Here is a 26,777-nt window from a genome sequence, read left to right as displayed (position 1 = left end):
GCGGGACGAACGCCCCTCGCCAGCTTCACGGACACGTCAATCAAGTGGTGGGCGGAGCCGGCGCCCCGGCCGGCCCTCGCGTCTGCGCAGTGGACAGTGTAGCCGCCGGCTCCGCCCCCTTCACTGACACGTCAATCAAGTAGTGGGCGGAGCCGGCGCCCCGGCCGGCCCTCGCGTCTGCGCAGTGGGTAGGGTAGCCGCCGGCCCGGAAGAGGGGCTGCAGGAGTCGGCATGGAGAGACTCAGGAGCAGTTTGTTTAGGGTCCGGCGGTCCGCTGCTCCGGAGCCCGTCAGGCTGAGAAAAAGGAAGTCGACGCTGTATGGTAAAGAATGCTCCGACGTGGAGCAGGGAACAGGTACAGGCTGCGCAGCCAGTTCAGTGTATCCTGCGTTCAGTTCGCTACTGCTCTCTGCAAATATCATTGCAATTCGTAGTTGCTGATGAAAATGGAGGAGATCGATCTTTATTCACCGATTGTTCACGGATTCGTTGGATTCTTGTACGATGCTGTTTCAAATAGAACTGTATTAATCTAATGTTACCTGTTTGTTTATTCTGAGAGAAAAAAGCACAAAGTGCTGAAAAAACTTAGCAGGTGAGGTAGTCTCTGCGGAAAGAGAAACAATGTCAAAGTCGAGTTTATTGTCATATGCACAGGTGTAATGAAAAACACACTTGCAGCAGCATCACAGGCCCATGGCATAAGATAAGCAGCATTCACAAGAAAAAACATAAACAAATTATACAGAATTTTTTCGTGAAAGAACACAATTACAACTAAAAAGAAACAGTTCATTGTGGATCAAAGTGGTCATTTTAGACTCTTCATCATATCAGGGAAAGAAGGAAAAAAAGTTATGTATCAGGAAGAGAGGGGGGAGGGATAGACAGGGTAAAGAAAATCGAAGACTTGAAGGAAAACAGAAACCACTGAGGGTGAACAAGGCAAAAGAGACAGAAGGAAATCCTGCTGGAGAGTGGAGGAGAACTTCTTCAGGGTTGACATTCCTGGAAGAGCGCAGCAGTGAATTCAACTGTAAATGAAAATAAAAAAATTTACAGATGCTAGAAATCTGAAATAAAGCAAAATAGTCCTGGAAACATTCAGCAGGTCTGTGGATTTTGATTTTCATTGTTTGTCCTCAGTGGTTTCTGCCTCCTTTCTAGTCACTGATTCCCTTTGGCTAATCCATTCCTCCTACCACATTCTCCTTCCAAGTTCTGATGAAGGAATTTCTGCTGCAAACAATAACTCTGTTTCTCTTCCCACAGATTACACTTGACCTGCTGAGCACTTCCAGCATTTTCTGCTTCTATTTCAGATTTCCGGTATCAACAGTTTTTTAAAACATTTTCTTTTTGTTCCTTTTTTTGTTCAGAATTAAAAGGGCAATGCTCTTGCTGATCAATAGGTCATTAGAGTCATATAGCATGGAAATGGGCTATTCGGTCCACCAGTTCCGTGCTGACCAAAGGCATGCTTCCTTATTAATCCCATCCTCCATCACTTGGCCCATAGCCTCTATGCCAAGGCAATTCAAGTGCTCATCTAGACTCTTAAATGTTGTCGGCGACTCAGCTTCCGCCACACTCTCAGGCGGTTCATTCAAGGTACTCGCCACTCTCTGGGTGAAAAAGATGTCCTCTAAGTGTTTTACTCCTTTGTCTTACTTGGGGGAAAATACACCTGGACTTGGATTGACTTAATTATTTTGCTGTTTTTTGTAATTGTTATTTTCTTTCTTTTTTTTTAAACACAGGATTATTGGGTCCAAACACCTATTTAATTATCTTCTCTGTAGCTTTGAGGTCTGTGAACTGCCTTCTGGTCCAGACCAGCTTTGTTCCAGATGAGTACTGGCAGACACTCGAAGTTGCTCACAACATGGTCTTCAAATATCCTTTGGAGTTACAAACTATATTGGTATTGATTTATTATTGTCATTTGTACCAAGGTACAGTGAAAAACTTGTCTTGCATACCGTTCATACAGATCAATTCATTACACAGTGCATTGAGGTAGTACAGGGTAAAAACAATAACAGAATACAGAGTAAAGTGTCACAGCTACAGGGAAGTGCATTGCCAGTAGACAATAAGGTGGAAGGAAGATCGCCAGCCCTGTAAGAAGATTTAAAAGAACATTATTAATAATACATTGTGACATAGAATTTAAATTTAAGTGTAGAACGATTACAGTAAAAGTAATGAGTAGATCTGCAGAGAGCAGCTTGCAACGAGTCACCACGCTCTGGCGCCATCTTGCTTTTTTAATAAATAAATGTATAATGTAATAAAAAACTAACTTTTTTTATTGTCCTTGCTTACAAATATGCCAATCTTTTAGACATAAGGGATTTGGCACAATTTTTGGGTCTGGTCAAGCTGTATTTTGTCAATGCATGACTGTTCTGTAAGATTAAAAAATGAACCATGCACAGAATACCTCAGGTAATAGTGGTTTGTTGGATGTAGTTTTTCTGTAGATTTAAACATATAAATTAGTAGTGGGAATTGGCCATTTGGCCTCTCAGACATGCTTGGCCTTTTAAAAAGATGAAGACTGATATGAAAGTAACCTCAACTCCACGTTTCCATCTAACTATGATAACTTTTCACCCTCTTGTTTATCAAATATCTATCTACCACTGCCTTAAGAATAAATAAAGACTCTGCTTCCTTAGCCCTTTGAGGAAAATAATTCCAAATTCATGAATCTCAGAGATGAGGAAAATAACTGCGCCGTCTTTGCACGTGGCCTCCCCGCTGCTGGGGTAGGTTGGTGCTCGGTTCAGCCGACATGCCCCTTGCCGTGCTCAAGGGGCTTTGTATGTGTGTGTAATTTTTTTTTCTCTTAGTCTTAATCGAGCAACCATTTATTTTAATTCAGCAACCCTCTAATTCTAGGGATTTCCCACAAGAAAAAAACATTTCTCTTATTTTCTCTCTACATCTTAATCATCAAAACCCCACAGGATCTTAAAGGCCTCATTCAAGTTCTCTCTCATTCTTCTAAACACCAGTGGATAGAAGGCTAGACTGCCCAATATTTCCTTGTAAGACTATTGTTGGTCTAGTAAATATTCATATGGAATTGGTTTATTATTACTGTCACTTGTACCGAGGTACAGTGATAAATGTCTTGCATACCATTCATACAGATCAATTCATTACACACTGCATTGAGGTAGTACAAGGTGAAACAATGCAGAGTAAAGTGTCACAGCTACAGAGAAAGTGCAATGCAGGGAGACAATAAGGTGCACGGTCATAACAAGGTAAATTATGAGGTCAAGAGTTCATCTCATCATACCAGGGAACCGTTCAATAGCCTTATAACAGTGGGATAGAAGCTGTCCTTGAGCCTGGTGGTACGTGCTTTCATGGTTTTGTATCTTCTGCCTGATGGGAGAGGGGAGAAGAGAGAATGTCTGGGGTGGGTGGGGTCTTTGATTATGCTGGCTGCTTACCAAGGCAGTGAGAAGTGTAGACAGAGTCCATGGAGGGGAGGCTGGTTTCCGTGATGTGCTGAGCTGTGTCCACAACTCTCTGCAGTTTCTTGCGGTCCTGGGCAGAGCAGTTGCCATACCAAGCCGTGACGCATCTAGATAGGATGCATTGATAAAAGTTGGTGAGTGTCAAAGGGGACATGCCAGATTTCTTTAGCCTCCTGAGGAAGTAGAGGTGCTGGTGAGCTTTCTTGGCAGTGGCCTCTATATGGTTGGACCAGGACAGGCTGTTGATGTTCACTCCTAGGAACTTGAAGCTCTCAACCCTCTCGACCTGAGCACCGTTGATGTAAACAGGAGCATGTGCACCACCCCCCTTCCTGAAGTCAATGACCAGCTCTTTTGCTGACATTGAGGGAAAGGTTGTTGTCATGACACCATGTCACTAAGCTCTCTATCTCCTTCCTGTACTCCGACTCATCATTATTTGAGATATGGCCCACTATGGAGGTATCATCTGCAAACTTGTAGATGGAGTTAGAACAGAATCTGGCCACGCAGTCGTGAGTATATAGGGAGTAGAGTAGAGGGCTGAGGACGCAGCCATGTGGGGTACCAGTGTTGAGAATAATCGTGGAGGAGGTGTTACTGCATATCCATACTGATTGCAGCCTGTTGGTTAGGAAGTCAAGGATCCAGTTGCAGAGGGAGATGTTGAGTCCCAGGTCTCAGAGTTTGGTGATGAGTTTGCTTGGAATTATAGTATTGAACTGCTTCCAAAATATTAACATTCTTCTGTGCATAAAGATTTCAGAACTGTGCACAGTACTTCAGATATGGTCTCAACAATACCCACATAACCTCCATACTTTTGTATTAGTTCCTCTCATAATAAATGATAACAGCTTGTTGGCGTCCCTAATTACTTGTACCTCTATTGTAGTCTTTTGCAAATCATGTACCAGTTCCCTCTGCATCTCTTCGCTCTACAGTCTCTCAGCATTTAAATAATGTTCTTTGTTCTTCCTGCCAAAATGGACAATTTCTTACATTGTTCCCCATTTGCCAGATCTTTGCCAGTCTCTTGTCCCATCTATATCCTTATGTCCTCTTTGTCTTTCCTACCTGGCTTTTGAATCACATGCAAATTTAGCAACCATAATTTCAGCACCTTCAATGAAGTCATTTAAACAAATTGTGAAAAGTTGAGGCTCCAACAACAATCCCTGTGGTGTACTACTCATTTATATCTTGCCAACCAGAAAAAAACATCTGTGCTGTTTTCTGTTAGCCAATCAATCTTCTATCTGTGCCACAAAATGGAGACACAAGAAATTCTGCAGAAGCTGGAATCTGGAGCAATACACAAAAAGTGCTAGAGGAACTCAGCAGGTCAGGCAGCATCCATGGAGGGAAATAAACAGTTGAGGTCTTGGCCGGAAACGTTGATTGTTTTATTTCCTTCCATTGATGCTGCCTGACCTGCTGAGTTCCTCCAGCACTTTTTGTGTGTTGTTCTAGCTGTGCCAGTATGTTACCTCCTACACCACTAGTTTTTACTTTCCATAGTAAACTTTGATGCAGCACCTCATCAAATGCCTTCTGGAAACCTAAGTATAGTACATCCATCGGTTTTCTTTTATTCACACACGTTACTACTTCAAAAACTTCAATAAATTGGTGAAACGTGATTTCCCTTTCGCAAGACCAAACTTTTTTGAAAATAAGGGGTCACCCATTTAAGACGTGAGACAAAATTTTCTGTGAGAGTCGAGAATTTTAGAAACCATCTTCATAAAAAGGCATGCAGAATGTTAGAATATTTTTAAAGCAGATCTAGAAAGCTAGCCCTATAAACAAGGAGGTGAAAGGTTAACATGGATAGATGAGAATGCGAGGTGGGATCCACCATAAAATCAGCCATCATCTTATTAAAGGCAGAACAGGCTTGAAGGGCTGACTGGCCTATTCCTGCTCCTAATTCATTTTGTAGAGCTCACGTTTTGGTGATCGTTGTTGTTATAAGAAATATTCTTAACTTTCTCAAGTATGGTTATTTAACCTGGGAATGGAAAGAGAGGCTACGAGGCTACACCTACCCATTGATTTTTGCAAGCTTCTATAAATTGTTGCAAATATTCAAGAAGGATACAGTACAACTGCTGGTAAGAATAAAATGAAGTCGTTTGTTACTCATCAGATTTGTCTTAGATGATGTATTATTGAAATACAAGGAAAATTATTAGCAAAATTATTAATCTTTTGGATACCTCTGCATTTCTGCTCAAACCAGTACCAATACCATTGGATCCATGGAGGGATACAGCATGGGAGGAGGCCATTTAGCCTGCCCCATCATTTTTGTAGAACTATACAATTCGTCCCACTCTTGCTCATTGCATATACTTCTGTTATTTCTTTTCTCGAAAGTATTTATCCAATCACCATTGTAAATTGATACTGATTTATCTTCCACCACCCTTTCGGACAGCACATTCCAGATCAGAACAACTTATTGGCTTAGCTTGGGAATGCAGTTCTTTTGTGCTGTTTCTAGTTCTTCTGCCAGTTGTCTCAAATATGTGCCTTCTGGGTACTGCACCTACTGCCTTTGGAAAGTTTCTTAATGACTCTTATCAAAGTCAACCATAAACATAATTTGAACATCACTTTCTAATCATTGTTGTAGCTGTCTCCTCCATTCCTTTGTATTGAAGGCAAATGCAAAATTACCATTTGGTTTCTCTCTTATGCTTGCTGCGACCACAACATTATCTATTAGGATCTTTATCAGGACTGCCATTTGATTACCCTTTTGCCATTTGTATTTTTATAAAAGATTTTGGAGTTCCCTTTTGTGTTAATTTCTATTCTAATCTAAGATAAGGTATCTTTATTAGTCACATGTACATCGAACACACAGTGAAATACATCTTTTGCACAGAGTGTTCTGGGGGCAGCCCGCAAGAGTTGCCACACTTCCGGCGCCAACATAGCATGCCCACAACTTCCTAACCCGTACATCTTTGGAATGTGGGAGGAAACCGGAGCACTAGGAGGAAACCCACGCAGACACGGGAGAACATACAATCTCCTTAAAGACAACGGCCGGAATTGAACCTGGGTCACTGGCGCTGTAATGGCGTTACTCTAACTGCTACAATACTGTGCCTGCCCTTGCACATCGTACCTCCATACTCTGCTTGCATCTGGTAGTATTATGAACCTTACATTATAACCATTCTTGTTATGTTATTAACATATATATTTGAATTTATCATGGAAAACTGTCAAATAAAATGCAGTGATTGACAGTTGATTTTTTGTAATAGCCAGAGCTGCGGAAATTGAAAGCTTTTAAGTAACATAATATCATTTGCTTTTTTTTAAATCACTCTTCTGAGAACACTGTTTTGGGGCTGGTGCTGGGCATGTGAGCAGGGTGAGATCCTCCATGAGTATAATCAGGGCCTCAGTGACTGGGATGTTGGTTTGGGAGAGGATGCCAATATTGGTTCACCGATCCTGCCAGGATTTTGGGGAGATGTAATGAAAAAAAAATAGAAGCAGGTTCGGCCACTCGGCCCCTTGTGCCTGCTCTGCCATTCAGTAATATCATTGGTGATCTTTTACCTCAGTGCCAATTTTCCTGCACCAGCCCCATATCTCTTGATTCCTTTCATGTCTAAAAATCTGTCAGTCTCTGTCTTGAATATACTGAATGACAGAGCCTCCACAACCCTCTTGGATGGTGAATTCCAAAGATTGACTACCTTCTGGATGAAGAAATTTCTCCATATCTGTATCCTGAATGGCTGAATCCTGGTTTTGGACTCCCCAAGTAGGGGAAACTTCAAGTCCACTTGTACTCTGTTAAATCCTATGAGAACGTTGTTTCAATGGAATCACTTTTTCTTCTAAACTCGAGTACAGGACTGACTGATTAATCCCTCCTCCTATGACAAAGCCACCACCCCAGGAATTAGTCTGGTGAGACTTCATTGCATTCCCTCTATTTTATCCTTGTATTCTTCCTTTAATAGGTAGTCACATTGGATTTATGCACAATATTCCAGATATGTACTCACCAGGGCTCCTAATAATTGGGATCATATAAGATATCTTTATTAGTCACATGTACATCGAAATGCACAGTGAAGTGCATCTTTTGCGTAGAGTGTTCTGGGGGCAGCCCACAAGTGTCGTCACGCTTCCGGCGCCAACAAGGCATGCCCACAACTTCTTAACCCGTACGTCTTTGGAATGTGGGAGGAAACCGGAGCATCCGGAGGAAACCCACGCAGACATGGGGAGAATGTACCCGGAGTTGAACCCAGGTCGCTGGCACTGTAAAGCATTACGCTAACCACTGCACTACCATGCCTGCTCTTAGACATTTATACAGAAGATCTTACATTCTGCTTTTACCTTCTCTCTTCATGTTGTGCTTCATAGTTTAGGCAAGTGCAGTAGTCAGGGTACTCTTTGATTTAAGACTATCTTTAAGTCTTCTGTCTGACACTGTGCCTTGATACATTAAGAATTAGAACATGACGTGATCAGCAGTAGTCCTCAAGCCATGAATTGGACCATTTCTGCAAGATACTGGAGATTGAATCAATTCAGATTTTTGTGCAAAACATCCCTATTGCACCTGTACCTATTTACCAGCAATGCAAGTTTCACATCCTTCTATGCAGTTGTTAGCAGTAATGGTGTAAGAGAGCAGAAGTAAGAATATGATACAGTAACACTCTTTGTGCAATGACTTGTATCAGAAACTTGCCCTCCAGTATAAACTGTTTTGCTGTCAGTGAACCTTCTCCAATTGTTTTGTGTTGCAGGTCTGGGTTCCTCGATTGGTCCAGTCTCTTCTGGCAGCACTGGCAGATGTAACATTATATTCCATTGCAAAGAAACAGGCAAATGCAGAGATTGCAAAGTGGGTGGTAAGTTGTATCTTTTCACATTTATTTTCTCTTTGATGTATAAAAATTGCCAACGCATGACTTCTCCAGATTGAGAATGAGACTAAAAAGTGACGTACGTGGAAGAATCTTCATGGAACAAGCACTTGAAGGCGTAGTGTTTCCTTATGACATATAAAGGGACCATTCTCATGTTGGCTCTCAGTTGTCCCATTTGTAACCCTTTTACATACCATCAACTAATTTCGTCCCTCACTCTTCTCTCTCTTCCGCTGCCCCCCCCCCCCCCCATAACCCATCTACCCTGATTTATAGTAATCAATCTGCAGCACCTGAGGAAAACCCACGCAGTCAGTGGGAGAATGTGCAAGCTCCACACAGACAGCACTTGAGGTCAGGATTGACCCAGGGCAGCTGGAGCTGCGATGCACTAGCACTACTTGCTGCATTGCCCTGATATAAATTATATCAATAGATTTTAGCATGTCAATAGATTTATAATATGAGGGCACTTGTTCCTCAGGACAAACTGACAAACTTTTGGAAGCAAGTATAAGAAAAGTAAAGCTAATTCTAACTGATTGTGTGCCATGAATGTTATCAAAGCCATTATCAAGCTAAAAGTTAAATAAAAATAAGCATGAATCTGAGGAGCAATACAAGTTAAAGGAATTTTGTAAGAGGAACACACATTTAGGGGGCACTCGTTAGTGCTGTTCCTTTCAGCATTTTCTGGGCTATCTCAAAATCTATCTCAGCTGTTGGTCCACTCTATGTTCTAGTCTATAAATAGGAACAAAGTTTGCATTTCAGACAATGCAATCTCCTTTTAAAAAAGATATCAATGTAGATATAATGAAAAGCTCTTTATTTAACAATAATAATTACTAACACGAATCAACATTTTTACAATGGACTATTGCAATCAAAAGGGGAGAAAAGAAACAGATATCAAACTTCCTGGTTTCAGTTTTCATTGGGTAATTCAGTCTACTTAACAATAGTGCAGATTTAATAGTTTTATGTGCCAGATGAATGGATGGCAACTAATAATATGTGCATTCTAAGTTCCAAACCTGACAATATGAGACTTACTAAGTTTAAATGAAACCAAAGTATTTGTGTGTGCATGTAGAAAGTGACTTTTTGTGTTATTTCTTCCAGTACTTCTCTCAACTGTGCTCCTGGTTCACATGGTATTGCAGTACCCGAACTATTACCAATAGCATGGAAGCTGTTCTAACCAGTTTTATACTTTATTACTACCCTCTTCAGGGTACAAAGACTGGAAGTAGGTCAGGAAAATGTTTGATTATTCTAAACCTTTTTAAAATGCTGTTGTGTAATTTGGCACAGTATATAGATGTGACAAAATGTAAGATTTGTACTTTGAACTTCCTACAGAGTAGCCTTGCTTGTAGCTCTGCTCTTACAGCCAGATTCACTTACTTCCCAATTTTTTTTAATGAAGGAGTGTCATTGCTCAATGCCATTGAAAATATTACCTGGAGGTTCAATCCTCAAAAAGCATGTTTTGTGCACAGGAATGTGAAGAATTTCTAAAGGTTGTGGAAAGAAAAAAAAATGCCTAGACAACTGTACCCAACCCCTTCCACACACAGTTTCCCATCTTTTTCTCTCTAGGCTATACCAAATGGTTACTTCCTGTGCAGTAAGTAAAGGTACACAATGGGGTGTTGGAGTTGGCCTCTTAAATTGAAGAGTCCCACTTCCTAGCAATGTGGGTTGTTCTATATAGAAAAATAATTTGTCATTTTTGAATTGGAGACCATGGAACTGGGATTTTTTAAAAAATGTATTCATTTATGCAATGTGATGTTAATGACAAAGATGGCGTTTACTGTGCCTCATTAACTCGATGGACGGAGGAGGCGGTGGGTCTGGAGGTGCATTTAGTCCGGAGTAGGCAAGGATTTAGAGACATAAAAGACTGCAGGTGCTGGAATCTGGAGTGAAAAACAAACTTCTGGAGGGACTCAGTGGTTCAGGCAGCATCTGTGAAGGAAAATGGACAGAGGACGCGGACCTGAAAAGGGGGGGGGGGGGGGGGTGGAGGTGGTGGGGGGAGCTCAAGCGGATCTAAGAAGGTGACGGCAGAGTGGAGCTCAAGCGGACTGGAAGGGGTGATATTATGGCGGACCGTGTGGGGTGAACCAGGAACAGGGACGGACAGAGCGAAGGGGCAACTACTAACCAATGCGCAAAAGTAATCGGCCGCAAGGTGAACCAGGGAGAATAGGGTGATTGGACGTGGACCAGGCAATGGGAAGATGTGCAGCGCACCGCGTGTGGAGGGGAGGGGAGGGGAGGGGGGACGTGAACAGGCTGAGAAGGCAGAGCGAACCGCCTGGGGCGCAGGGACAGCGGCGAAGGGGGTGGCAGGGAGAGGGGCAGGGGCAGGGGCAGCGCGGCGGGCGGCAGGGAGAGGCGCAGAGACGGGGATTAATACGATCTGGCAAACTGGGTGCGGACCGTGTAGGGTGGATGGAACTCAAGCGAACCTGAAAGGGACATGGCCTAGCGGACCGTGTGGGGTGAACCAGGAGCAGCGTTGAACAGGGCAAAGGGGCAACTAACCAAGGAATGCGCAATAGTAACCGGCCGCAGGGTGATAGGTAGTGGACCCAGCAGAAACAATGTGGGTAAATAGGATTAGTGTAAATGGTGCAAGGGCGGCATGGACGTGTCGGGCCGAAGGGCCTGTTTCCGTGCTGTACGACTGTCTAGACCCCCAGTCCAGATGGTTGTAGAGCCAGATCTGTTCCTCCTTGAACTGTGAAGTGAGCCGGTCTGGTAGTTTCATAGTTACCATTACTTATACCAGCTCTTTAAATCTAGATTTTTTGATTACGTAAATTTAAATTCCCCAGCTGCCATGGTAGCTTTCAAAGTTACGTGTGTGAGTCAATGGTCCTCCGGATACTAGTATAATAACTTAATCAATGTGCTACCCCATCTTTAAACTGATTTTACTGTGATAATTCTCTCCTGAAAAGAATAATTTCCTTGACAAATTGTTTTATTTTAATTTTGCTTCATGCATTTCTTTTTGAAACTGCACAATATATAGTAAAGCCTTGAATTATTCCTGCTATTTTTTCTTAGAATTGTTTGTAGTTTTGTGAATAGAATTTTGTCTTCTAGGTTTTTGGAGTAAGAGATAATTAACGTATTTTGTATTTTCTTGAAAAGAGGTTTATTTGATGCTGTTTGATGGTAGATCATGACACATTATTTAATATGCTGGTGGGGATTTCCAGATAGTTTGCAGTCATAGAATAACATCTCTAATTAAAATCTGAAAATGAGGGATGATGGGAAAATGGAAGAAGAAAAAAAGAGAAGCAATAATATAGCCTGTTATTTCAGCAAGTCTGTAGTATCTGATGTACAAAGGAAGGCAGTGGGAAAATGGGGGGGGGGGGAATGACAAGATTATGTGAAATTGGAAACTCACCTATGAGGACAGGACCTGGAGAAATGTTCACTTTAGTAGGGAATTAATATCTGATGGCAAAAGATAGGATAAGACTAGTGTAAAGACTAGTGTAGTGCTTTTTATATTAATGAAAGCATCTGGGGCAGCTTTGGCTGAATCTCCTATGTCTGATTTTGTATTTTCTATTCACAGTTCAAAATATCTCGCTTTGACTGCGTTTGCATTTGTTGTGCGCCCCACTGCTATTATTCTTTGGCTGCCACTGGTATTTATTCATTTCTGGCAAGAAGTAAAGAAACTGGATCTTCTCCTGTACAAATGTCTACCAGCTGGGTATGTAAAGAGGAGGGAGGAGTTTCTTCACATCCACCCAGACAATTGGACGCACACCAGTTTAAGAGCCCAATCTGTAATTTTTGCTGTTGAATATTGTAGAACAACTAAATTACTTCACTGCAGGGACTGTAAATGTACACTCATCAGTGTTTTTTCTGAAATAGAAAAATGCAAAAATTAAAGCAATGTCATTGATAAATTATTATGGTAAAATCTCAAGTTGAGAAAAGCTGGGCTCCAATTTAAGGATTAACTGGAAAGCAGTAACTTGCCTCCAAAGATCCCCAATTAACTGGTGACGCACCAATTGTTTGCCTATCTCATTTCCACACTTTCGAATGTTGGTGGCTCTGAACTGTTTCCAGTATAACTGAAATTAGTCGGGTATAACCCAGAATTGCAAAATGATTCTTCAATCTGTTGATAGAAAATCTTTATCTAATTTATTTATGGGATGTGAGTGTCACCCACAAGGCCATAATTGTTTTGCCCAGTCCTGAATATCCTTGAGAAAGTGGTGAGCCACCACTTGAACCTCTGAATTCCTTCTGGTGCTCCTGTGGTGTTGCTGGATAGAAAGTGCCAGTGACAATGGAGGAGGAAGGGAGGATGCGTGACTATAACCGCCCAAGCAACTCTTTACTATTTCAAATCATGTCTTTTTCACACTTGCGTGGAAGAATATTACTCCTGGTTTGAATACTCGGACTTGACTCCATGTAGTCATGATGGGTATGAGGATTTAATTTTTGGCTTGATGGAAATTAGCCACTCTGCAGATATGCTTCTGACTCCATCTCCCACCACCTATGTAGATTTCCTGAAGTACTCTTTCAGAGTCTTGGCCAGCTGTGCATTGTACTCAGCCTAAGAGATCCCTTGATCTCTGTGAAATCATTAGTTACAGAGCTTGACCTAAACATGTTTGCTGCTTTACACACACACACACACACACACACACACACACACACACACACACACACACACACAAATTCTCAATGCAGTATCAAGTCTTTCATCCTCCTGTACATAAGTCGAGAAGGCTGGTTAGCTGCGGCAGATAACTCACTGCTGGTAGCAGAAATTGTAATAGTACTTCTGATTCTCATGTGGAATTTTCTCACTTTTAAACATCTTGAAGGGAACAGATTTCATTTGCACACTTTGTGCATTTTATTGGTGGGCACCTGTCACTAATGTTCCAGAAATATTATTCTCTTGCACAATGCTCAGCAGCTAGTTGGAGATGGTTAAGGTGACTTGTACCATTCTGGCATCATATCCTGAGTTGTGAACTTGTAAGGTGGAAGTGTGTGCCCTACCTCTCCAGGACTTTGGGTTATGAGTCCATTAGTTTTAAGAATAGTCTAATAAAAGTATTTTCCGTGAAACATGATTATTTTCCCATTGTGAATATGTTCATTTTGCAGATGCTTATCCCTTGGGATTTCACTGATCATTGACCGAATATTTTATGGTGAGGTGGGCATTTTTCATGCTTTTGAAAGATCAATCAAAGTTCTTGTTTTGTATTGGAATACAGGTGTTGAAGAATAATCAGCCAGTCTTAAATTTACTGGCCTGGCCTCCTTTGGGGGAAAAAAGTGGTATTGCATTGCAATGTATTGTTTTTATAGACCTGCATTTGGTGTATGTTTAGCTATATAAGTTATTCCTGTATTTTTTTAAACAATGAAAATCTTTTTTTAAAAGAAGAAAGTTATCTTTAAATGTTAAGTCCTGAGATTTAAGGAAGCTAAAGGAATGTATGTTTCTTTACTTTGCCAGGAGTGCCTTTAATCTGTCTATAAATACACTGGGTAATTTGAGAAAGGATTACTGTCCATTTGTTTCATTAATGTATACATTCTAACTATATTCATTTATGTCTGGTCTGTAAAACAGAACTCTGTACCACTCCTTAGATTTTATATACCTTAAAGGTGTGATTTAAGCTGCTTGGATTCAGAAACTGTTAAAGTACTCCAATATTTGAATAGAAATTACCCTGGGGTAGGCTACCTAGGAGTTTTGCTGTTCATTCTTCCTAACTATTATTCTATTCCATCTACAAGCATGTTGTGTAATATGTTAATATATCAGCAATTAATTCCGATCTATCTTTGATTTTCTCACCCCCCCCCCCCCCCCCCCCCCCCCCCATTTCAGTGGGTTATGGTTCAGTGGAATTTTCTCAGATTCAATGTGATTCAGAACATGGGATCATTCTACGGCTCTCATTCTTGGCACTGGTACTTCACTCAAGGATTTCCTGTTATCATGGGAACACATTTGCCATTTTTCATTCATGGATGTCTTCTGGCGCCCAAGAAGAACAGAATTTTACTACTGGCAATTCTTTGGACTGCTATTGTATACAGGTGTGTACCACTATGTGTAAAGAACAGTGGTTATGTGGGATTGAAGACAGGACTAGAATCCTATTCATTTGTTTAAAACTTGACACTTTGTATATATTGAAGTCATGAATTAAGATTCCACCTTTAAACACACTCTCTGATCTCTCCTGACATTAATTCTGTAGCTACTTTCAGTGGGGAAAATTTAGTGAAATATTCTTGACTATTAAGAGCAACGCAATATAGTCTCCATGAGATGTTGTTAGAGACAAATGTTGTTAGTGCAAATTCAACAAAATTCATTTTTAAAGAATCTTAAAGGTTTAATGATCTGAAATTGCACAATATGACACAATACAGGCCTGTGCAAAAAAGATATACTTTTATCCTGTTTAATGCTAATACCATTTAATTAGTGCTGTAAACACTGAGCTACAGAAAGGGAACTGAAGTCCAAACCATTATTCTAATCATGGTTATGCCTACTACTTGACTCCAATCGTACCTATCAGGTTCTTGCTGCAGCAATCCATTACTAAATTTGCTAGCTTTGCTCAATGTTCCATAGAACAAAACAGCACAATACAGGCCCTTCGGCCCACCACGTTGTGCCAACCTTTAAACCACGTCTAAGTCTATCTAACCCCTTCCTCCCACATATCCCCCCATTTTAAATTCCTCCATATGCTTATCTAACAATCTCTTGAACTTGACTAACGTATCAGCTTCCACCACCACCCCAGGCAGCACATTCCATGCACCAACCACTCTGGGTGGAAAAACCTCCCTCTGATATCTCCCTTGGACTTCCCATCCATTACTTTAAAGCCATGCCCTCTTGTATTGAGCATTGGTGCCCTGGGAAAGAGGCGCTGGCTCTTCTATCCTCTTTTGGATATTTATCTACTTTTTCCTTAGAATTGGTACTTACTATTGTGTAGAATTATTTGTTGCTGTGGATCTTAATATGGAAATTTAGAATGAGGAGAAGTTGAAGCCTTGCAATATAAAGGTTACATTATGAGATAACTTCACTAGAAACATTACCACATTTGACCTTTCACAGATAAGTCTAGATTTTTGTTTTGTTTTAAAGAGGAGAAAATGAAGGCTTTTTTTTAATGAAACCTGTCATGACCTTGGGATGCCTGAAAGGACTTTGGTACCAATAAAGAACTGTGATACCAAAAAAGCATGTTGAGAATATAGTTACTGTTGTAGTAGAGGAAATGTGGCAGTGAAGTCCCACAGCAGCAGTTAACTAGCCAAATCTATGTGTTTAGGGTGATTTTTGAGGGATTAATATGGGCTGGGAAATTAAGAGATGCCTAGCTGGTGCACTGATGCACAGCAGTATTAAGTTCATCCATGTGTTCACTTTTATTTTCTGCCTCCAGAATGCATATAGTTTTGTAACCATGTGCATTCTTTGTTACAGCTTCTTAAGCCACAAAGAATTTAGATTTATTTATCCAGCAATGCCCATCTGCATGGTATTTTGTGGTAGGTATCCTCTTGATAATTCAAGTAAATAGCCCACATGTGTAACTTTTGCTGTTAGTTTTAAAAAAATAAATATCTTAAAGTTTTCCACATAGAGTGCTTGGTTTTGGAAAGTATAGAATAGATAAACAACTTAACTATTCTTAAAAGATCCCGATTATGCAATCAGTGAAGACATGGCTTCGATTGCAGACTTTAAAAGGCTGCCCACAAAGGTCCGTGTTTTGTGAATATCAACACTCCTACCTTTGATTGCTATACGGCATCAGTACTCGGGAACAGTGTTGTGGCTGAGCAAGTTGTACAGTTCACATCTGAAGAATTCTAATAGGTAGCAAACCAAATGAAAATTAATTGAAATATTTCAGAATACAAAATTATGATTTGAATATAAATCAGGTTAAAGTAAAAGCTCAAATTTTTTAAAAAACTTTTATACTTAAATATATGGGATTTTGAATCTAAGGAATTACAATACACAAATTTAACATGTACTTTTTTGGAGCCAGCTAATTCAAACAGCAATTATATTTCAATAAACTACTTAAAAACTCAGCAACTTGTGCAACAAAATACAACATTCTCACAGTTTCTAAAAGCAAGGATATTCTGTGAGTAACTGGAATCCTCAGATCACTCATTTCCAGAGGTTACATGGGTCACGTTTTAAAAACAAAGTGGACATGTAATGGTGAATGGATATATTGACAGCAATTATTAGATTTCTGTGTTTAACTGCACATCTGCGTATTGTTGTCAGATTTACTCCATTATAATGGTAAGTTCTAACAGTCTTTACGGGTAATAATCCTAAAGTTCTCATTGCAGATTTCCACTCCATATCTTTGTGACTCTAGCCTGTTTATTTCTAGAGGCTGTTTGATGGCAGGTTTTGTAGCACTCCCCTGTTGTGTTATTACTAATAGGTTTGTGTGCTTTACTCGGTTTTATCCTTTAACCTTGCATTTCAAAAAGTGTTGAAATACTCTTAAGTTATGCAATTTATTTCTGAAAGTTGAGAGTAAATTTGGTAACTACATAATTTGTGCAAATTATCAGTTTAACTGGATTAAATAATCAAAACTTTGCTAGGCCATTATATTTTCTACTGCAGTTTTGTGTACAGAAAATGTTTAAGATTCTATACAATCATACTAATTCAAACAGAGTCGTGTATTAATTTTTTTCCCCTTCTTTCCCCCCTCCCCCCCACATCCAACTCACCAACTTTCATGTACAGGCTATTCATTGGCTAATTTGAAAGCATGGAAGAAACCAGCAGTCATGTTTCTGTTTCTTTCCAATATGTGTTTAATTCTGTATACTGGATTAATTCACCAGCGTGGAACACTCGATGTAATGCAATATGTTCAAAATCTCTGTAAGGAAACCATGCTGGAGAAAGAAGAGCCCTCTTTGTTCTTTCTGATGCCTTGTCATTCAACGCCATTCTACAGGTATGTTGAATATGCAAAACCACTTAAATGGCAAGGCAACAACTGTATGAGGTTTTAAACCCTTGTGCATGTTTTATAATATTGTGTGCTGGTGAGATCGAAGTTGGAGGGAATGGTTCATTTTCCAGCCAAGTCCATGAAAACTGAACACTGAAAGGTTTCTGGGGAGCAAAGGTTCTAATTTGTCATAAAGGCTATGTTCTTTCCAGGTAGATGAACTGAGCCGTGGAAAATTGCACTTATCTTCTAATTTTATCAGAAGTGCATAGTGACATGGTTTACAACAACATTGCTTCAAATAGCCATCACTTTGTGTGTTGAAAATACGGAATGTATACTTGGTAAAGAGTAGTGGTAGAAGGACCCATGTTGTTAAATTAACTATATCTTGTAGTGCATGTGATCCAGTTCTCATAATTGTAATATTAGAAACATAGGACATAGAAAAACTACAGCACAATTCAGGCCCTTCGGCCCACAAAGCTGTGCCGAACATGTCCCTACCCTAGAAATTACTAGGCTTACCCATAGCCCTCTATTTTATTCAGCTCCATGTACCTATCTAACAGTCTCTTGAAAGACCCTATCGTATCCGCCTCCACCACCGTTTCCGGCAGCCCATTCCACGCACTCACCACTCTCTGAGTAGAAAACTTACCCCTGACATCTCCTCTATATCTACTTCCCAGCACCTTTAGCTTATGTCCTCTTGTGGCCACCACTTCAGCCCTGGGGAAAAGCCTCTGACTATCTACCCTATCAATACCTCTCATCATCTTATACACCTGAGTCAGGTCCCCCATCATCCTCCATCTCTCCAAGGAGAAAAAGCCAAGTTCCCTCAGCCTGCTTTCATAAGGCATGCTCCGCATTCCAGGCAGCATCCTTGTAAATCTCCTCTGTACCCTCTCTATGGCTTCCACATCTTTCCTGTAGTGAGGCGACCAGAACTGAGCACAATACTCCAAGTGGGGTCTGATCAGGGATCTATATAGCTGCAACAATGCCTCTCGACTCATAAATTCAATTCCCCAATTGATGAAGGACAATACACCATATGCCTTCTTAACCACAGAGTTAACCTGTGCAGCCGCTTTGAGCGTCCTATGGACTCGGACCCCAAGATCCCTCTGATCCTCCACACTGCCAAGAGTCCTACCATTAATACTATATTCCGCCAACATATTTGATCTACCAAAATGAACCACTTCACACTTATCTGGGTTGAACTGCATCTGCCACTGCTCAGCCCAACTTTGCATCCTATCTATGTCCCTCTGTAACCTCTGACAGCCCTCCAAACTATCCACAACACCCCCAACCTTCGTGTCATCTGCAAACTTACTAACCCACCCCTCCACTTCCTCATCCAGGTCGTTTATAAAAATCACAAAGCGTAAGGGTCCCAATACAGACCCCTGAGGTACACCACTGGTCACCGACCTCCACTCAGAATACGACCCTTCAACAACCACTCTTTGCCTTCTGTGGGCCAGCCAGTTCTGGATCCACACTGCAATGTCCCCTTGGACCCCATGTCTCTTCACCTTCTCCATAAGCCTTGCATGAGGTACCTTATCAAACGCCTTGCTGAAATCCATATACACTACATCTGCTGCTCTCCCTTCATCAATGTGTTTAGTCACATCCTCAAAAAATTCAATCAGGCTCGTAAGGCAGGACCTGCCCTTGACAAAACCATGCTGACTATCCCTAATCATATTATACCTCTCCAAATGTTCATAAATCCTGCCTCTCAGGATCTTCTCCATCAGCTCACTGAGATAAGACTCACCGGTCTATAATTCCCTGGGCTATCCCTACTCCCCTTCTTGAATAAGGGAACAACATCCGCAACCTTCCAATCTTCCGGAACCTCTCCCGTCTCCATCAATGACACAAAGATCATCGTCAGAGGCTCTGCAATCTCCTCCCTTGCCTCCCACAGCAACCTGGGGTACATCCCATCTGGTCCCGGCGACTTATCTGACTTGATGCTTTCTAAAAGTTTCGGCACCACCTCTTTTCTAATATCTACATGCTCAAGCTTTTCAGGCCACCGCATGTCCCCACTACAATCCCCTAGATCCTTTTCCGTAGTGAATACCGACGTAAAGTATTCATTAAGTACCTCCGCTATTTCTTCCGGATCCATACACACTTTCCCACTGCCGCACTTGATAGGCCCTATCCTTTCGCATCTCATCTTCTTACTCTTCACATACTTGTAGAACGCCTTGGGGTTTTCCTTAATCCTGCCCGCCAAGGTCTTCTCATGTCCCCTTCTGGCTCTCCTAATCTCTTTCTTAAGCTCCTTCCTTTTAGCCTTGTACTCTTCCAGATCTCTAACATTACCTAGCTCTCTGTACCTTTTGTATGCTTTTCTTTTCCTTTTGACTAGATTTATTATAGCCTTCGTACACCACAGTTCCTGTATCCTCTCGTGACTCCCCTGTCTCATCAAAACATGTCTATGCAGAACTCCACACAAATACCCCCTGAATATTTGCCACGTACCTTCCGTACTTTTCCCAGACAACATCTGTTCCCAATTTAATCATCCAATTTCCTGCCTGAGAGCTTCATAATTCCCTTTATTCCAAGTAAATGCCTTTCTAGTCTGTCTGTTCCTATCTCTCTCCAGTGCTAACGTAAAGGAGATAGAATTATGATGACTATCACCAAAATGTTCACCCACTGAGAGATCTGACACCTGACCAGGTTCGTTTCCCAATATCAAATCAAGCACAGCCTCTCCTCTTGTAGGTCTATCTACATACTGTGTCAAGAACCCTTCCTGAACACACCTAACAAACTCCACCCCATCTAAACCCCTCACTGTCTGTTCTCACTCAGTGGGAAAGTGTGTATGGATCCGGAAGAAATAGCGGAGGTACTTAATGAATACTTTACATCAGTATTCACTACAGAAAAGGATCTAGGGGATTGTAGTGGGGACATACGGTGGCCTGAAAAACTTGAGCATGTAGATATTGGCAATAATGTTCACTGGTAATTGTGAGAATCATGTTAGTGCTTGATCATGTTTCTAAGAATCAGTGAGATGAATATTATTTTTCCTTTTTTTTTTCCTTCCAACCAAATCTCAATTCTTACATTTTTGCATGATGTAATATACAAAATTAATGCAGAGTTATGTGGTTTGTATAAAAACAGCAGACAGAAAAACAAGAGTTCATATTTCATCAGAACTGCGTAACTTTTGTTTTAATTTAAATTTAAAAATGTGAAAATTATTATCTGGGTTAGAACTCTTGCTTCACATTTTGAAAGCTCTGCATTGAAATCTTTTTTGCAGAAATTTAAATGCAACGTCTAGGTTGCCAGTTCAGGGCAGTATTGAGGCACATCTTTAAGAAGCGGCATTAAAGTGAGTCCCTGTCTGCCCTCTAAAGTAGACTTGCTATGTGAAGAAGAGATGGATATTCCTGTATTCTGGCTGATATTTATCCAAGTAACAACATCAAGATGTGTGTGGGATTTTGTCATTTGCAAGTTAACTGTTGACTTTCTCTGCATTACACCTGTGACCTTCAAAGAAAATATTTCATTAGCCATGAAGTATTTTGATATGGCCTGAGATTCTATATAAGTGAAAAGTATTGAATTCTTTATTGTAATATTGGAAAATTCAGTGAGTACATTGAAAATTACTGTATGTGTAGTCTATAGCTCACCTGCCATTAATCTAATTGGCATGCATGTAGTGATTTTCTTATTTAATGATGAGTTCAGTGTCAAAGTTTATGTATGGAAAAGGCAATATTCAGTTTCTTCTTCACTGTGATATCTTCAGTAAAGAAAGTAGGCAAAACTGGTCCTAAAATAATGCCTAACGTTCACTAAAATAATGCTTGAGAGTGACTTCGTCTGCACCTACATAATTTTAGTATTACAAATAGACCAGTAGAAAAGGAATGAGGAGACATTGGACTTTCTACAAATGCAGCTCTATTCAGTTAACTGCAAAGTAAAATGCAATAGTCAAGGAAATTGTGACATGTCCAGAGCTCTCACCCTTCCAATACAACTGCATCTTCCAAAGTAATAATATATAAAAAAAGAACTGTTGTGTCTTAAAAAGAGAGGAAAAAAAATCAAGTCTGGGTCAAAGTGGAGTTTATTGTCAGATGCACAAGTACATGTATGCACAGGTGCAATGAAAAACTTATTTGCAGCAGCATCACAGGCACATAGCATCAGATAAGCAGCATTTACAAGAAAAACAAATTAAACATGATATACAATTTTCACAAGTAAGGACACAATTAGAACAAAAAAAAATAAAGTCCATTTTAGTGCAAAGTGGTCATAGTGTTGCTAAACTATAATGATTAGGGTTTTGCCGGTTGGTTCAAGAACCAAATGGTTGAAGGGAAGTAGCTGTTCTTGTACCTGGTGGTGTGGGACTTAAGGCTTCTGTACCTCCTGCCTGATGGTAGCTGCGATAAGATGGCATGGCGTGGTTGGTGGGGATCTTTGATGATGGATGTTGCCGCCTTGAGGCAGTGCCTCCTGTAGATACTACTGATGGTGGGGAGGGATGTGCCAGTGATGTATTGGGCAGAGTCCACTACTCTCTGCAGCTTCTTGTGTTCCTGTGCATTCAAATTGCTGTACCAGACCATGATGCAACCAGTCATGGACCTCCCTTTTTCAATCTTTTTATTAGTTTTCAAATTAATACAGATTAATATATAACGTCAATGTTTGTATATGTAATACAAGGACCTCCCTGAATCTCTGTAAATATTTTATTAAAAACAAAACAAATCCACAATAAGAACTTTTAAAAAATTTGCTTCTTCACAGAAGTGGGGAAAAAATTGCAAGGTTGTTTTGTAGAGCTTTGGTAGAGATCTGGGAATAGATTCATAGAGTGGTACAGCACAGAAAGAGACCCTTCGGCCCAACTCGTCCATGCTGACCAAGATGTTCATGTAAGCTAGTTTCATTACCTTTCCTATCCATGTACTGGGCCAAATGAGTAGATCTTCAAGTAATTCTCACACCTGGGGAAAGTCATTAAGTGTGATGAAAACAAAAGTCAGATAAAGAACAGATAATTCTCCAGATTTCTGCGTGAAGTTTAAATATTCTTTCTCGCTTGCTTCATCAGCTATGTTCATTGCCCAATAAAAATGCACTTTCTGGAATGTCCTCCAGACCTGAGTGGAAATAATACCTATGTTGATGAAGCTGACTTGTTTTTCAAGGAGCCCCTTACATGGCTGAACACAAGATTTTCTGCTCAAGCCTCCCTTCCCACTCATCTAGTATTGTACAACATATTGGAACAGGTATGCATACATTTGTTTTATTTTTGTTCCTCTATTTAATTGGCCAGTATTATAGATGGTGAGGGTTGCCTTGATTTTTACTACATTTCTTCTTGCTTATTGGCAGCCTTTCTCAATAATCATGATGAAGTGTTATAATATTATAAACTGTATAGCAAACATTATAGAATCCTGCCAGATTATTCCATTTTAGAAAATTATTTGTTTATGGTTTTTTTGAATATAGGGGTGGGAGATGTTGTGAAGTAGATGAGTCTTGACTAGGTGCCTCTTTTCATGGGAAACATGAGATTAACTTGAAACTCAACCCTGACTGCAGAATCCTTCAGAAATAATTTTTAAATTTAAGAATTTCCTTTTACCTCTCTCCTATCTTAAAGGGAAGCTATGACTGATACAGTGACTGTTACCAAATAAGGGCAAAGCAAGTTCCATGAATTCCAGCAGTAAAAATAATGGAGAAGAAAAAATTAATGATGCAGCTAGCCCTTTACTTTGAACTAAAACGGGGGAGCACGGAAGCTCAAAATTAAGAATGAATGCATTCAAAGAACATAAACATTTAGAGATTTCTTACTAAACCATTAAGTGAAGACAAGCAGCTTTGTCATTAGAGTTATGCTATGAGAGTAGAATCATACAGCATTCAGCTTGTCCACGCTGACTAGTGGGCACCCTTCTGTATTAACCCCATTACCCAGCACTTGGTCCATAGCCCTTCAAGTACTTATCTAGACATTTCCTAAATGCTGTCAGTGACACTGCTTCAAACCCTTCTCTGGTAATGTGTTCCAGGTGGAGAAGGTCCCCCTCGTATCCCCTCTAAGTCTCTTGCCCCTATGTCCTCTAGTTTTATCTACTCTGATATGGGGAAAAAGATTCCTGTAGTCTATCCCATCTATATCCCTCATAATTTTATATACCATAGTCATGTCACCTTTTAACCTCCTTTGCTCCAGAGAGAACAGAGCTAGCTTCTCCAATCTTTCCTCATAACTGAACTGCTCCATCCCAGGCAAGATCCTGGTAAATCTCCTCTGCACCCTTGATAGCACTATCACATCATTCCTATTCCTTGGTGACCAGAGCTGCACACGGTACTCCAGCTGAGGTTTACAATGTTTAGTAAAGTCGGAGCATAACCTCCCTACTTAGTATTGAATGCCCTGACTAATGAAGGCCAGTATTCCATAAGCCTTCCTAATCACCTTATCTACCTGCTTTTGCCATATTCAAGGGCCTATGGACTTGTACTCCAAGGTCCCAATGTTCCTCAATACACCATAAGACCCTACCATTCTGGTATATATCCTAACCTCATAAGTTCTCCAAAGATATGCCACCTCATGTTTGTCTGGATTAAGTTCCCATCTGCCATTTATCAACCAATTTCACCAACACATTGCTACCTCTCTGCAGCCTAAGCTGACCTTCCACACTATAAACAAGTCCGCCAATCTTTGTGTCATCTGCGAACTCACTGATCTTGCCTTCCAAGGCCATATCCAAGTCATTCACGTATATTACAAACAGCAGGGCACCCAGCACCAATCCGTGAGGGACACCAGTAGTTACAGGCATCCAAATGCAAAAACAGCCATCTATCCTCACCGTGTCTCCCACTGTCAAATCAATTTTGGATCCAATTTTCCAACTCGCCCCAAATCCCATGGGACATAACCTTTTGAGCCTGTCTCCTATGTGGAACCTATAGTCCATGTAAATTATATCTACTGCCCTGTCCTCATCGATACACTTTGTTACTACTTTAAAGAATTCAATCAAATTGGTTAGACAGGATCTGCCCTTGACAAAGCTGTGTTGGCTGTCTCTGATTAATCCCTGCCTTTCCAAGTGACCATTAATCCTCTCCTTCAGAATTTTTTCCATTACTTTCCCACCACTGATATTAGGCTCACAGATCTATGGTAACCAGGCTTTTCCCTGTTGCCTTTCTTGAAGAAGGGGACCACATTTACTGCCCTCCAGTCATCTGGTACCTCACCTGTGTCCAGTGAAGATTTAAAAATCTCAGCCAAAGCCCCAGCAATCTCTTCCCTTTCCTCCCGTAGCAGCCTGGGATAAATGCCTTCTGGTCCCTGGGATTTATCCACCTTTAAACCCACCAAGGTATTGAGTAGCTTCTCTATTTATGGAGATATGCTTATTAATATCATTGTAAATTTGAAACAGGTGTTAAATCTGCTGCAAATTTATGCATCTTCTAATCTTGATACTTTGCTTCTTTGTCTTCATAGAACATTGAACCCTTCCTAAAGACCAAAAACTATGCGAAAGTGGCAATATTTTTTCACACTCATGTGCCAGAAGGTCGTGTAGGAAGCCATATTCATGTATTTGAAAGAAAAAAAATGATTATAGGTGATTCAGAATATTGAAACTTGTATATAACTGTATCTACTGTTGCAATTGTTTTATAAAACTGTTTCCTCTCCTTCAAATCTGTTGTCTTTATTTCTGAACCTTCCAAGTTGATGCCAAAGTTAACTATTTTTATGACAGATATTACAAGGGAGAAAGTCCTGTAAGTTGCATAAGATGTGTTCTTGTAACCCACTGGGATCAGGAGTTAACGTGAATATTGGGAAAATCATCAGCTATTAAAATAGAAACATACAATTTTAATGACTCTGAAGGAGACCATTCAGCCCAGTGTGAACAGTTGGCATTAGGCCAGCTAGCTTTTTAAACCATCTCCAACATAAGGATCTGTAACCTGCTAGTCATGCTACTTTAAGTAAATCAGCTGTTACAAACATTCATTTAGTGCAGTATCCTAATTATTTGCTTAAATTTAAACAATGCAGAAAAGTTAGTTTGAAAAAGTAATCTAGCAATAGGAATTATATGATTAAGTTATTTTATGAATACATTGTGAATGGGTATGTATGTATGAAGTGTCTTTCTGTCTCAGAATGCCTAAATTGTTTAACAGCCAAATGTATTGAAAAACAACAGAGATTCAGTATTAACTGGCTAGCAAAATCTAAAATTATAATAGAGACCAATTCCCAAGAGTGGAGAAAATGGGTGAAATTAATTTTGGATGAGAAGCATTAATACAGCTTGCACTAAAGAGTGGGTGGAGAATATTTACAAGGATGTTTCCAGGGCTGGCTATGAAGAAAGACTGGAGAACATAAGGTTGATTTCCTTGGAAGAAGCTGCAGGGAGACTTAGCTGAGCTGTATAAATTATGAGTGGCTTAGATCAATATAATCTCAATTATCAGCAGCGATGGGAGCTGTTTTCGACAGTGCACTTTAATCATCAATAACCTGCTCACCAAAGCCCAGTTTTAGTTTTCCTGGACCAATTGGCTTCAGATTTCATTCAACCCTTGATCCAAATATGGATCAAGGAAGTGAATTCTACAGATAAATTGTAGGTGCCCTTCATCTCAAGGCAACAATTGACTGACTGTTGTATCTGGTGCCCTGATAAAACCCAAATCAATGGACGTCTAAGGGAAACACTCCCAATCATTGGGCCCATACCTTGCTCAAAGGAAGATGGTTGTGATTATTGGAGGTCGATCATCTAAGCCCTTGGAAAACCACAGCAGTAGTTCCTGAGGGTAATATCCTAGGTCCAACCATCTTCAACTGCCTTATCAAAAAACCTTCCTTCTATCAAAAGATCAGAAGGTGGGTGTCCCTGATGAGTGCACAATATTCAATTCCATTTGCAACACCTCAGCAAATGATGCAATCCATGCCTGCATGAAGCAAGAGCCAGACGATGTTCAGACATGAACAGATAAGTGGCAGGTAACATTTGTGCCACAAAACTTAAAGATAATGACCATCTTCAATAAGAGAGAGTATAACCACCATTCCTTGACACTCAATGGCAGGACCATGGCCAAGTCCTCCACTATCTACATCCAGAGGCGCAACTGGATCAGTGGCTGGCTATCCTGCAGCTAAAGACTCTAATCAC

The 26,777-nt window shown here is 40.5% G+C and overlaps 1 protein-coding gene across 1 annotated transcript; it reads left to right on the top strand.

Annotated features, from left to right (window-relative positions):
• The first annotated feature begins 15 nt into the window (after positions 1-15).
• Positions 16-25,213, top strand: pigb (phosphatidylinositol glycan anchor biosynthesis, class B). Its single transcript, XM_052010623.1, has 12 exons — positions 16-355; positions 1,761-1,896; positions 5,497-5,614; positions 8,294-8,398; positions 9,542-9,672; positions 12,030-12,170; positions 13,604-13,655; positions 14,343-14,554; positions 15,972-16,036; positions 17,277-17,493; positions 22,634-22,814; positions 25,073-25,213. The coding sequence occupies exons 1-12, from the start codon at positions 232-234 to the stop codon at positions 25,211-25,213; spliced, it is 1,623 nt and encodes a 540-aa protein (XP_051866583.1). The 5' UTR covers positions 16-231.
• The last annotated feature ends 1,564 nt before the right edge of the window (positions 25,214-26,777 follow it).

The sequence above is a fragment of the Pristis pectinata genome, chromosome 3 (assembly GCF_009764475.1).
Source record: "Pristis pectinata isolate sPriPec2 chromosome 3, sPriPec2.1.pri, whole genome shotgun sequence".
NCBI classification, from domain to species: Eukaryota; Metazoa; Chordata; class Chondrichthyes; order Rhinopristiformes; family Pristidae; genus Pristis; species Pristis pectinata.
The sequence above is the reverse complement of the archived record's forward strand: the minus strand, read 5'-3'. Positions and strand labels throughout refer to the sequence as shown.